The sequence below is a fragment of the Cebus imitator genome, unplaced genomic scaffold (genome assembly GCF_001604975.1).
Source record: "Cebus imitator isolate Cc_AM_T3 unplaced genomic scaffold, Cebus_imitator-1.0 Scaffold95, whole genome shotgun sequence".
Classification (NCBI taxonomy): Eukaryota; Metazoa; Chordata; class Mammalia; order Primates; family Cebidae; genus Cebus; species Cebus imitator.
The window spans coordinates 5,375,431-5,389,259 of NW_016107410.1; the positions used below are offsets into that span (position 1 = coordinate 5,375,431).

Sequence of the window (13,829 nt, forward strand, 5' to 3'; positions counted from 1 at the left end):
GAGAAATTTGAATAAATTTCAGCCAGTTTCTTTCTAGCTTAGGAGGAGATGCTTGGAAAACTTCTCCAATACCCCTGGGCTTAGAAGATTTTATGTCCTGTTAGCTGTATGGTCTGGCTTTAGATTAACTGTTCTGATTTCAGAATGGAGCAAAGTGAGCAATTTGCTCCCACATCTAAAAAACATAAAAATGAGTTTGGTATTCCTAATCCAACTAATTTGATATCTTTGGAAAAGAAAGTACAGATATATTTGCATGACCCCAAATCACAGTTTGATAGGCCAGTTTTGCCTAGATCTCTTGAATTTATGAGACAGCAGAACCAAACATTCTGTCACCAGATGGTCTTGTATGGAAGAGCATGTGTTCAGATGCTGAAGTTGGGCTGTAAAAAGAAATAAAGAATTTTTCTGTGTATTACTGTGGAATAACCTCAAGGATATATTGTTAGGTGAGGAGAAATAGAGAATAGTGTGCATTATTTTTAAGAGAGAGGGAATTTGTATCTATGTATACATAAAGATATATACAGATACATACATTTGTTTCTTGCTCTTAGTTTGAAAATGTACTTTTCTTATTTTGATAAGCTAAAATTAAAGGAGATGGTGATGATAGTTGCGCAATAATATGAATGTGCTTCATGCTACTGAACCATACACGTTAAAATGGTAAATTTTATGTTAGGTGTATATTACTACAATAAGAAAAAAATGGTCAAATAAGGGGAGGTGGGATTAGTATGGAGAAAACAGAAACTACCATAGAAACTAGACTTCTGAATATATCTGACTTTGTAGATTTGACACTGGAGTCATTTTATGTAAGTCTTAAATGAAATTTTACTGCCAAAAACTAAAAATTAGAAAAAATATAAAACAAATGAACTGAATATATATCCATCCAGTTTTGATGGAAGCACACAGAAAAAGACTATTCTTAGTGATTTTAGAACATAGTAAATACACTACTCATGGGATGTCATAAAGCATAAAAAAAAAAGTAAAAATGTCTTAAAACTATTTTTATGAATCATGTAATATCTGGTAGCACTGATAGTCTCATTCTGAATCCATTGTGAACACTGGAATAAAGGTGATGAGTAATTATGTTAGTGTCATTGAGAAGTGGGATTTGCAGTGTGGAAGAGAGGAATTGATGGGTGGTAGGATTGGTGATGTTATGTAAAAACACTATAACCCTGTGTGTGAATTGGAAGCACCAGTCTGAACTCATGATTTGTTTTACCTTTGAGGGAAAACAAATTTCCTAGCTAGGGCCACTATAAGACCTATAAATAGTAATAAAATCGAGTCCCTTAAGCCCCACACATTAGTCCCTAAATGCTGTTTCTCCTAGGTGGTATAAGAGGTTCTTGGAAAAATGGCTTATTAAGGTCCAAGACAGAAGTTGTACCTGTTGAGCCTAGAACAATCTTGTCAGGCGCATCTGTCTACCCATGTGCAGAGAAGCTAAGAAGACTAGGGTCATGTCAAAAATTTAGGAGCCAGCTTGGATAGCCTCCTGCAGACCCAGGTGGGACAATTGTTTAGTCAGCAAGAGGAATAACCACAATTTTTTGAAGCATATCAAATATACTTTAATGTTACAATGAGTTTTTTAAATTAAAAAACTTCATGGATCATCATTATAGTATACTAAAGAACAAGTTTATTATTCTGAAAAACTGGTAAATGAAGAGAAAGAATCAAGTATTTACCAGGCTCCTTCTAGACAAACCTTAGGATTACCTCAGGGTGACCAAATGGTTGATGAGGGGTAGTTTTTCTTTGTAGAGATATTATTCCAGCTAATAAATAAAGAAGGAATGATCAAATATCATCATTTTGCAGGCCCTAATGGATTAATGGATCTAGGTAGTGACCATCAAGGCCCACTAACACCCAAAACAGAGACACAGATACATTGTTGCAGTACATTGTACTGAAACTGATGGAAGTCCATAGCACCACTTATGAAGTGATACTGCTAAAAAAAAAAAAATAAATTCAATTTGATTATTATGTCTGTATTACTTACTTACCATAATACAAAGGACAGAAGAATCTTATACCTTGAGATTGTAAGGAAAATCAGGAGTGTAGGAGATGACTGAAAATAAAACCCATATTCTTTGATAAATAAATCATAGCAGTCCCTACCCCCACCACCAAATAAGTTGACGGGAGGCTGTATCAGTTAAAAGAGGCTAAGAGACATATGAGGCAATTGTTATGTATGCCCTCTGACTCTTGAATCACACAACTGCACTTAGAAAAAATAAAGGGCAGTTGAAGAAGTATAAACGTTAACCGGATATCAGATGATGTTAAGGAATTACTAGCTTTTTTAAGGGATAATAGTGATGTTCAGGTTACATTTTTCAAGTGAAGGTTTGTTCCTTTTAGAGATACATACTAGAATATTTACAGATGAAAGGATGTCTAGAATTTGCTTTGAGATAATGTAGAGGGGTTGGGAGAAAATGAGGGTATAGATTAAGATTTGTCCTGCATCAATAATTGTTGAAGTTACATGATGAGTACCTTGGTATTGACTGTATCGTCAGGTTTGCAATTCTATGTGTTTGAAATTTTCCGTAGTAAGAGGTTAGAAGTATTTTCACTGTAGATAAAAGACCAATAGTGTTAAAAAATATTGTCCTGTCTTAATTTCCTTTAATCCCGATTTTACAAATATACTGTACTTTTAAAAGGTGAGATTATCTTTCCATTCCGTACACTCATAGCCATACCAAGGGCTGTAGTGATTTTACTTCTCCAAAACCACAATGAAAAATGATTTCCTTTGTACCTTCTAGAAAAACAACATTTCCCACGCTGAGAATTTGCTAGGATGTAAGCGTGACTTTGGGATTGGTTGGTCACTTCTTGGTGTATTACTGTGCATTTTGTATGTGGTTCAGTGTGAATCAGTATATACCTCTTTGTTTTCCAGGTCCTCGTTCACCTGGGACTCCTGACCAAGGAATCTGGATTTAAGATTGCAGAGACAGCTTTCAGTGGTGGCCCTCTTGGTGAATTAGTTCAGTGGAGTGATTTAATTACATCTCTGTACTTACTGGGCCATGACATTAGGATTTCAGCTTCACTGGCTGAGCTCAAGGAGTAAGGAGATTACTTTTCAATTTTAAAATCAGAATACAAAAAAGAAATTGTAAACTCTTAAAGTATTACCTCTATTAGTGTGTAATTTTTTTGTGGGGGAAAATGAAAGTGATAATTCACTAAACAGGAGATAAGAAGATTATTTTCAGGAGCTAAATACATGCACTGTGAAAAGGGTAATATGTTTTCATTGTAGCTCAAGGCTCCAGAGGCTTCATAAATGAATGCCAGAAAATTCAAACTAAGGAGCTTATACTTTGCTATTACAGGTGCTTCCAACATCTGTAGCACAAAACATTATTGACTTTCCTAATTCCCTGTCTCTTGCTGAAATTCATACCACTGCCTATTCAACATCAAATCTTTCTAAATCTTAAAACAGGGCAGATTTCCTGTTTGTAATTTAATTTGGATAGAATAAATTTCCTGAAAGTTCTGAGCCAATCCTTTTTCAATTAGCCAACTTGAAGCTGAATCTGTTAACTCTACCTGGGTTTTCTATTTCACTGAAATTTGCTTTTAACTCCAGACCTCCTGTAATCCCTTCTGTATTGGCATAGCTGGCTGAACAGAGACGCTTCCATCCCCTGTACTCCCTTAGGATAACTTCCCATGGAGACTCCCCACCCAACAGTCAGGCTACCATGTTGCTGTATGTCATATATTTCCAGAAGAAATACCTTGAATGAACATTCTAGAGTTCATGGAGTTGAGAGACATGTTAAAACAATATATAGTGGCTCACACCTGTAATCCCAGCACTTCAGGAGGCCAGGGCACATAGATCACTTGAGACCAGCTTGGCCAACATGGCAAAACCCTTTCTCTACTGAAAATACAAGAATTAGCTGGGTATAGTGGCACATGCCTGTAGTCCCATCTACTTGGGAGGCAGAGGCCACAGAGAGCCAATATCATGCCACTGTACTCCAGCCTGGGTGACAGAGCAAGACTCTGTCTAAAAAAAATAAAAAAAAATAAAAAAAAAATACATTGAGTAAACAACCTATAAAGTAGCTGCATTTATGCAGTTAGCTTTCTGTGGGCTAGTTTTGCCAGGGACATACAGAGATGACCAATGTGTGATCAAGGAGCTTCCAGTCTTTTGATCATTACAACTAATATATTACATAAAAAATTACACTAATTCCAGTGCTGTTAGTTCTAATTGAGCTGTGTGTGGTTGCTAAAATGTAAGCACTGGGATTGCAGGAAACTGAGTATTGTTCACCACTGTGTAGTGGGCACCTAGATAGTGCCTAGCATGTGATGAGTACTCACATAACTATTTATGGGATGAATGAGTAAGGAATCAATACGTGAATGAATGAGTGTGTCGGTAAATAAATGGAGTACTGTGGCAGTACCAGGAACAAGCACTGCCTGGGGAGGTCAGGAAAGGTATGTTAGGGATTTATCAATGAGATTTAATTTGATGGTCAAGGGGAAATCTGTTTAATATGTCCTCACTAACATTGTTGATAGGTTCTTGGAAACTAGGACCTTAAATTATGTAAAATGAAACCAGTTTTTTTCATCAACATTATAACCAGTGATTTGAAGGAAATGACTTTATTGGAGGGCCTGCTATATGATGTTTTGTTTAAAGTCCTAGTTTTCAGGAACCTATTGATGACGTTAAATGAGGACTTAACTTTAGTAGTCTTTATTCACAATGGGGTCAGGGCTAGATGTGTTTTATTTAAGAAGATAATTGTGGAAGCAACATAGAGCAGTGGTATTTAAATATATCTGTACTTTAGAACCACCTGGAGATCTTTGTATTTATTTTTTAACTTTGGGGAATCTTTTTTAAATCCCACAGACCATGCCACAGGCTAATTAAATCACAACCCTTGTGGCTAGGACATAGCCATAAGTATTTTGTGATGCCTCCAGGTAGTTTCATTATACAGACAAGTTTGGGAAACACTGAACATAGGGTGGGCCAGAGATCAGAAAACTATGGCTCAGCAAGCCAAATCAGCCTTCTTTTTTTTGTAAATAAAGTTTCATGGGAACACAGCCATGCCTATTGTTATTAGCTGTCTTTATTCCGCAACGGGAGGCTGAGCCAATTGTGACTGAATTTATGACCTGCAAAGATGAATATATTCACTGTCTGGCCCTTAACAAAAAGGGTTTTCCAACTCTTGGGGAAGAAACTGGTTGTGCAGAACCTAGTTCTTTCATAAATGGAAGAGGATGGAAGGTGGCTGACGTGGTGGTTGTACAGAGCTGTAGATTGGAGTCCTGTTTGTGACTCTTGTCCTTTGAAGCAGGATGCCTATAATTTGGTGAAGGATTATTGTGGGGTGTGGGCAGGGATAAGAAGCAAAAGTCAGGACTGATTAGTGAGTGGATGGAAAGTGTGGTTTTGTACACTTGTGCTCAGATGGATGCATGGGTAGGGGAAAGGGTGAGAAAAAAAACTGCAAGCCATAGTGCTAGTTCTGTAATACAGTCAAGCTAGGAGGAAAAATTTGACATAAGAGAAAAAGTTAGGGAACAATACGAGACAAGCAGAAAGAAGTTAATACTGTAGAGACTAGAAATTGACGACTTTCAGGAAAAGGGGAGGGGAAGGTTAATAAGGTTGCTAAGTAGTAAGAACAGGGCCTGGGGGAGAAAAATAAGTTATTGAGTATCTGGTATGCATTAGGCACATTCTATTCAACAGCTCATTTAATCTTGTGAAGAACTCCTGAGAGATTGATACTCGGTGTTCTTTGCATCTAGTCCTTCTTTTCTGGAAGATGAGCAAAGACAGATTGAGAGAGGTTAGGTAACTTATTTAAGGTCTCATAGTTGCTACATAGTGGTGATGGAGTTAGACCTAAATCTTCCTCGATTTCAAAGACTGTTCATATGCTACCATTTGCTTTTGCAAGAGTCAAAATCAGGGAACTGGGTTGGCCTTAGTGGATGGAAATGATTTATATAGGCAGCAGATTTGAAAGGGCCATGCTATCACCTCTAATAAGGATTTTTGGGGTGGCATTTGCCCATTAAAGTTGCTAAGTTTAGTGCCTTTTAAGTAAATGATTTTTCTCTTTTTTTTCTCCCCTTTCTTTTGCTGTTTCTCTAGAATCATGAAGAAAGTTGTAGGAAACCGATCTGGCTGTCCAACTGTAGGAGACAGAATTGTTGAGCTCATTTATATCGATATTGTAGGACTTGCTCAATTCAAGAAAACTCTTGGACCATCTTGGGTTCATTACCAGTAAGTGCTGCATGGTATTCTGACCTAAGTATTTTTCCCCCCTCTCCTTAACAAGGGTTGCATGGTTGCAGGTAGGAAAAGCTTATCAAATAATATATTTTCAACTGTATGGAGTGTGTTGCTCATTCCTAACTAAAATTCAGATTCTCAGCGACTTTTTACTTTCTATGACTATTCATTATTTTCATTGATTTCTTAAGAATAGCAAACAAATGTTCAACCTTTTTTCTATCTTGACTAATATTCTTAGCCTTCCTCTCAGTATGCGTATGCCAGTGTCATCTATTTAATCAAATATCAATTTTGATAGAGTATTTACAGTGTTATTTCTCGTGGTCCATGGGTTTTAGATCATGATTCACTTTTCTTACCCTTTAATTGATCAGTATTCTTGTCATTCCTGGAAGGGAAGTCTGGGAATATCCTGTCTGAATGCTGGGGTCTTGCACTTTTTAAGATAAGCCCATGATTAACATAACTTTGTTGCACGTGTACTCTGTACAGTCTTTATTATTTAGTAGAATAGCTCAGTGTTTCTCGGAGTGTGGGTTTGGGACCACGATTTAGCATTTGAAACACTTTTACCTGGTATAAAAACATGGCAATAAGTCAGACTGAATTATATAATTAAATTTATTATTTTTCCATTTTCTTTCATTCTTTCTGGGAAAAGATAGTTTGATGCTACTACATCTCAACACTACTTTTAATGCATGCCTTTTTAATGATTTGAGAGTAGCTGTAGAGTCTGAGCCTTCAGCAGGCAAAAGTATCTATTCTGAATTTTAAAATATTTCCTAAAGGTTATATGCCTTTTTCTTGTTATCTTCCATTTATTGCGGTCCATACTGTGTTTTATATATGGTCTTTAGAAGTGTCCTTTAAAAAATAAATTTCAAAAGGTAAATAAACTTAAATACATTTAATAATATTAATATTATAATAAATATAAATTATAAATATAATTAATAAATGATACATAAGTTTTTTAAAAACTAAAAACTTGGTGTGGGCCAAAATTGTACTCTACCTTTTGCATTAGGTTTTTTTCTTTTTTCTTTTGCTTGTTTCTTGAAATATTTAGGAAAGTGGAGCTGTTGTTTTCTACCATTTTGTGAATGGCAGGCATCTGATAAATGTGCAAAGGAATCTACGCAGTACAGGCTTCCCTTGACTCACATATTCTTGCTACTAGGGAGAGTTGTTTGGATGGAAAAATACTCTCAGTGGTAGTATTTAGGTCTATTAAAAAAGGAAAATTTTGTTATTAAAATGGTCACCATTGATTGGTATTTGACTCTTGTTGGATGAAAAGGCATCATCTCAGAGGGGGTTTTAATGGATGAGTGTAATGTTAATCTGCCTTTCTTTAATAAATCATCTGTGTTAGTGATATTACCTGGCAGGAGGTCTGTTAGTGCTTTAGCTTTGCAGTCTTTGTGGTGGGATGAAGCGAAGATTCCATTAAAAGCCAACTCAGGTGCTCTTGGAAGTTTCTTGCCAGTTTCTTTCCCCTTTAAAAATTAGAAATTGTCAGGGCTCTGTGTTCATCTTGGTTGTTGGTACATACTCCATTAAATGTAATGTTGTTATCTGATCTTTGAGTTAGGAGCAAAGCCTTGAGGCCTGTTGGAAAAATAATTGTAAATTTTGTGCAATTTACATAGGGACCTAGGAAATTCAATCAAATATTTATTAAATGCCTACACACAAGCAGTGTTCTGCTAGGTACTGCAAAACTCATACCCATTTTACTTCCTACAAGGCCTTTGTTGAAGGACATAATACAAGAAAGTAAGTTTCAGATATGCCATGTTTTATGTCAAACAACAAATTAGAAATTAGGGCATGGCAAGGAACTCCTGAGCATCCATTTCATAGTAGTGTGGCTGAGAGCAAAGAGAAGGTTCCAGGAGTTATTTGGCATTGCTGCTGCGATCCCTGTTAACAGGAAGGAAAGCTGCCTTGGGCATCAAAACAAATATCTTTTTAAGTCATTAGTCTGCTTGTGATACTCCAGACACAGAGACATTAGAGGGAAGGCATAAATATTAGCAATACATTATAAAAATAATTGAAAAACGCACAGATCAGGATGTGATTGAAGAAGGAAAACTACAATGTTAAACCTTCCATGTTGTAGACAAACTTCAGTCTCCATCTCTGCTTTATAAATGAAACCTAGGTAAGCCAGAAAATATGCAGTTCCCAAGCCAAAGCCTCAAGTAAAAGGATGTCAAATTAAAAATTTCAGAGAGACATCTGATCACTCCATTCCTCTTTCAGGAACAGCCCAACACCACATAGCTTACATCTAGGCACTGCAAAGCCCAGGCTTTCAGCCGTTAGGCCCTTACCAGACAACTTTACTCATCAAGATTTGTTTTAATTGCCCAAATCAAAAATAATAACAAAACTTCAAGTTAAAAATATGGTCACCAGCCAAAGCTAGAGAAGAGCATATAGTTAACATTTTATATCTATGAGTTCCACAGCCACAGATTTAATCTCAGACCAAAAATATCTGAAGAAAAAAATAAAAATAATACCATAATAAAAATACAAATATGATATTAGGTATTATATTTGTAATCTAGAGATGATTCAAATATGACAGGATGTGCATAGGTCATATGAAAGTATTTTACCACTATATATAAGGGACTTTGAGTATCCTTGGATTTCAGTGTCCACAGGGGTCCTGGAACCAATCCACCAGATACCAAGGACAGCTGTAGACTATTGGAGTCAATTGCAAATAAGTGGAAGAAGTTGAGCCTTCAAGCCAAGGCTCCTAATGACCCAAGTGACCCGTTTCTCCCTGTCGGACCTGCACAGAGAGCTGTAATCTTTGACTCACAAAGTGGTGCTGGCAAATCCCAGCTCTGATTCTCTGGTGGGAGTGGAGCGTTGCACAGCCCCACAAATGAGCATGGGTCCTGTCCTCCCTTTTTTTTTTTTTTTTTTTTTTTTTTTTTTTTTCCGTTTTTTTTTTTTTTTTTTTTTTTTTTTTTTACAGTGATCTGCAGAGATGCAGTTCCTTATGCATATTTTTTTTAAAACAGAAAAATATAAGTTAAGAAATGGGTATGTTTTTTTAAGAAGAAAGGGATGCTCTGAGCTACACAAAGAGCAAAGAAAACAAACACTGATCAGTTCCTTGGGTCCCTAGCTTTCTTTTTTCAGGACTGTGGGCTTTGTTTCTGCCCACCTATTGGCCACGAGGCCAATGACATATCTTTGGTGGTATTGTGAAAACTGCTGCTGTGATGAGAGCATATTCTGTGAGAGCCACACAAGAATCCCAGACAGGGAAATTCCTTCTCTGGTCAGCTTGTATTTGACTTGTGTGGCCTGCCTGCCTTCCTTTTCTTCTCTTCTGTGTCTTAACAAATGGTAGTGATCTCTAATGAGAAAACTAGCACACAGAAATGACAATGTATGAATATACTTACTAGAAAAATTCAATCTCATGTTTGGATTTTTTTCCCCTGAATCATACATCGAAGTGAAAATAAAAGTTGAAAGAATGCCTTTCTGAAAGTAGATAAAAACTGAGCCAGATTTTCAAAAGTCAGTGCCATCATCTGATTCTAAAATGTGGGTTTCAGTCTTTACTTTTTTTTTTTGAGACAGAGTTTCGCTGTTGTTGCCCAGACTGGAGTGCAATGGCATGATCTCGGCTCACTGCAACCTCCGCCTCCTGGGTTCAAGCAATTCTCCTGCCTCAGCCTCCCGAGTAGCTGGGACTACAGGCACGCACCATCATGCCCAGCTAATTTTTGTATTTTAGTAGAGACGAGGTTTCACCATGTTGACCAGGATGGTCTTGATCTCTTGACCTCGTGATCCACCCGCCTCGGCCTCCCAAAGTGCTAGGATTATAGGCGTGAGCCACCGCGCCCGGCCCAGTCTTTACTTTTATGCTTCTTAGTCTTCTAAAAGTTATTCAGAAGTATTATTGATACGTAACAGAGAAAGAGAGCTGCTTTTATTGGCCATCCACAAAAATATTTAATTTACATCAAGTATTTCGAAAGTCAGTGATGAAATGTTACCAAAATCAATAAATTTTGTTTTGGGATTGATTCCTTTCTTCCAATTGGTTGTTCTTTGTGCACTCCAGAGCAGTGGTCAGAAAACTTTTTCTGAAAAGAGCCAGCCACTAAATATTTTAAGCTTCATAGGTCCTGTATGCAGTCGCTGCAGCTACTCAGCTCTGCTGTTACAGGATGAAAGCAGCCATGGACAGTAGGTAAACAACAGAGTGTGGCCACATTCAAATAAAATTCTTATTTTTGAACATGGAAATCAGAATTTCATCTAATTTTTACATGTCACAAAAGATTCTTTAAAAGCCATTTAAGAATGTAAAGCTCATTCTAAGCTCACAGACCATACAAAAATAAGTGGTAGACCCGATTTGGCCCTTTTTTATGGCTTTGGTGGAATAGCAAACAAAACCTCTTCACTTGTATTTCTTCAAGCTCTAGGAGAAAGCAAATAAAGTTCTATTATTATCAAATAAATTAAAAATACCATTGCCTACTAAATGAGATTGTAAGCTTAATGTAAAGTCAAATACTCTAATTGATGAAAACGTTGAATGATGGCTCCTAGAGATAACACATCATATACTTTAAGCAGAATAAGACCTCTATAGATGGTAGTTCTTTGTTTTTTCAGCATCTATTGATTAGATACTTACTGTGTGCTCAGCTCTGGCCAGATGCTGTGGGTACAGCAGTGAACCTGGCAGTCCCCAGTTCAAGTTGTCATAGAACTTTTTGTTTTGCTGGTAGTTGAGTGATCCTCTATAATTAGTTACCTAATGTGAAGCAAATCATATCTGCTGTGTGATGGCTCAGGCTCTAAAGTCACACATGTAGATGTTTGGTACACAAGCTATTCTAAAACATCTCAATTCTTGTCTGGTGCTGCTTCTATTTAAAAGTATTTGTCTATTTTTAGTAGTCCTGAAGGAACGGTTAGAGCTTTTACCTTTCAACTTGGGGGGGCAAGTATGTAGTGTTACACACTTTGCTTTTTTTCTTTCAGGTGCATGCTCCGAGTCCTCGATTCATTTGGTACTGAACCCGAATTTAATCATGCAAATTATGCCCAGTCCAAAGGCCACAAGACCCCCTGGGGAAAATGGAATCTAAACCCTCAGCAGTTTTATACCATGTTCCGTGAGTATTCATATTTCATGCGTGCTTTCCAGAATGCCACCAAAGATAGATGGGAAAATGAACTAGCCGCCATCTATTTTGGGTTATGATTCTCAGGACTGTTAGCTGTAGAAGAGCGTGTGTGTGTGTGTGTGTGTGCACGCGTGCACGCACGCGCGCGCTGTTGAACCTTTTCCTTGGGAATTACTGAATTTGTTTTTTTTGTTTTTGTTTTTTTAGTTGAAACCAAAAGGCCACATGAACGTTTTTTGAAAAGCCTTGGAAATGTTCTGGAGAAAAATGTTCAATACACAGAGTATCATTAGAAACTATTTGGGAAAGGACTTCACAATGACTTTCAATTGTCGAGCACTAAACACATTTTATGCCACATAGATGCTGTTGAGGGTACACTGTGTCCCTAGTGAATGGCTGAGTCTTCCATGGAGATCTATTTTCCACATAGTTAAACCTTAATTATTTAAGCATCAAACTTTTTTTAAAAAAGTTAGCTTTTTAGGCCGGGCGCGGTGGCTCAAGCCTGTAATCCCAGCACTTTGGGAGGCCGAGGCGGGTGGATCACGAGGTCAAGAGATCGAGACCATCTGGTCAACATGGTGAAACCCCGTCTCTACTAAAAATACAAAACATTAGCTGGGCATGGTGGCACGTGCCTGTAGTCCCAGCTGCTCAGGAGGCTGAGGCAGGAGAATTGCCTGAACTCAGGAGGCGGAGGTTGCGGTGAGCCGAGATCGCGCCATTGCACTCCAGCCTGGGTAACGAGAGCGAAACTCCGTCTCAAAAAAAAAAAAAAGTTAGCTTTTTGAAACTGGAACTGTTTTAAACTCAGTTTTGTATTTTACTGACTTCTTAAAACCTGGACCCAGAATGAAATTTTACTTTCTCTTGCTGACTTGGTGTCACTGTTTGCAGTAGGCAATGATCATTTCATGAGCCAATATAGTAAGAATAACACACTGAATGATGATAAATTAACTCGCCACAGATGCTAGGCTCTTTTTCTGTTTCTATAGTGTTATTTTCACACTTTTACCATTTCTTCCTGCTGCTGCCTGTTTACCTGATACTAGCCTCATTTCTAATTAGCTAAGGACTGTGAACCCAAATACCACATTTTGTAGTGTTTGTGACAAAAATGAATTTATTTTATAAGTCAGTAGGCCTTAATGATGAGATGAAGTTCTATTCCAGAAGTGAAAGGCCATATGAGAGAGTTAATTTGGATGATGAGAGAATTCCTATTTTCTAAAATTACCACAATAATTTTCAACCAGAGGTTTCCACTTTTAACTTCTGAGATGACTGTTTGCTTTGTTGAACCAAGATCCAAAACACCCCTTCCTAACCTTCTCTTCATGTGGTTGCCCCTCCCCATTGTATGCAGCTACTTGAAGGTGACCCCTGTGTCACACTCACTAAATGTCTCAGCATTGGACTAATCTTTGGCTATTAGGCATGAGAAGGGATAATTAAGAATGGAGAGTGATGTTAAAAATCAACTCATGCTTAAGTGTTCTTGTAAGCTCAGATTTGTGAGAATGTGTTGTATGCTTCATAAACGTTATTGTTCCTGAAGCTCTATCTTCCTGCTATTACACACTGTCCCTGGGGCACAGTTCATGGGTCAAATTGATTTTCAGCACAGTGGGTAACAGATGGCTTTCAGCATGGTGAGGATGCTCAGAGTTTGTGTGATTTGACTTCTCTGTGTCAGGGAATGGGATAAGGTGGCACAGAATAACCTAGGAAGTGACCTGTGTGTTAAACCAAGTGAAATAAAACAGTAACTGTGTCCAAAGTGACTAAAACTGCTGAATGATATGGCAGGTGTGTGTCCTACAAGAGATGGAGTTTCCAGGGAGTAGAGAAGGGAGGTTTTTTTCCTGGAAAATATAAAGTTCTGTTGTAGAATGTTGGTATTCAGAGTCCTGAAAACCTATTGTTCTCTGTGGATGGAGAATTTCAGCAGTATTGGTTGATTAAATTGAAAGAAATTCACTGCTTAAAATGTAACTGAGGACAAAAACATGAATTAATTTCTATTAACCTGGGAAGGGGATAAGTTTCCTAGCCATGACTCAGAATTCAGCAGAGATCAAGGAAAATTGATATGCTTAACTATATTTTAGAAAAAAGAAGAACTTGTATGGCAAAACAACAACCAGTAACACAATAAGCAAAACATGTCACAGAGGGCTAAATTCACTGTAGACATATCTGCATGTATATACACACATACACACACACATGTACACACACACGTATACACACACAGAAATTAGGAG

General features: G+C 37.5%; 1 protein-coding gene across 7 annotated transcripts in view; it reads left to right on the forward strand.

Moving 5' to 3' along the window:
* The window catches only part of MGAT5 (alpha-1,6-mannosylglycoprotein 6-beta-N-acetylglucosaminyltransferase), a 331,838-nt gene that overhangs the window by 211,802 nt on the left and 106,207 nt on the right, over positions 1-13,829 (forward strand). For all 7 annotated transcript variants that reach the window (XM_017536083.2, XM_017536081.2, XM_037741149.1 and 4 more), the window contains 3 exons: positions 2,960-3,129; positions 6,218-6,352; positions 11,411-11,544. In XM_017536083.2, the coding sequence (XP_017391572.1) occupies positions 2,960-3,129; positions 6,218-6,352; positions 11,411-11,544 (439 nt within the window). The remainder of the gene's footprint in view (positions 1-2,959; positions 3,130-6,217; positions 6,353-11,410; positions 11,545-13,829) is intronic.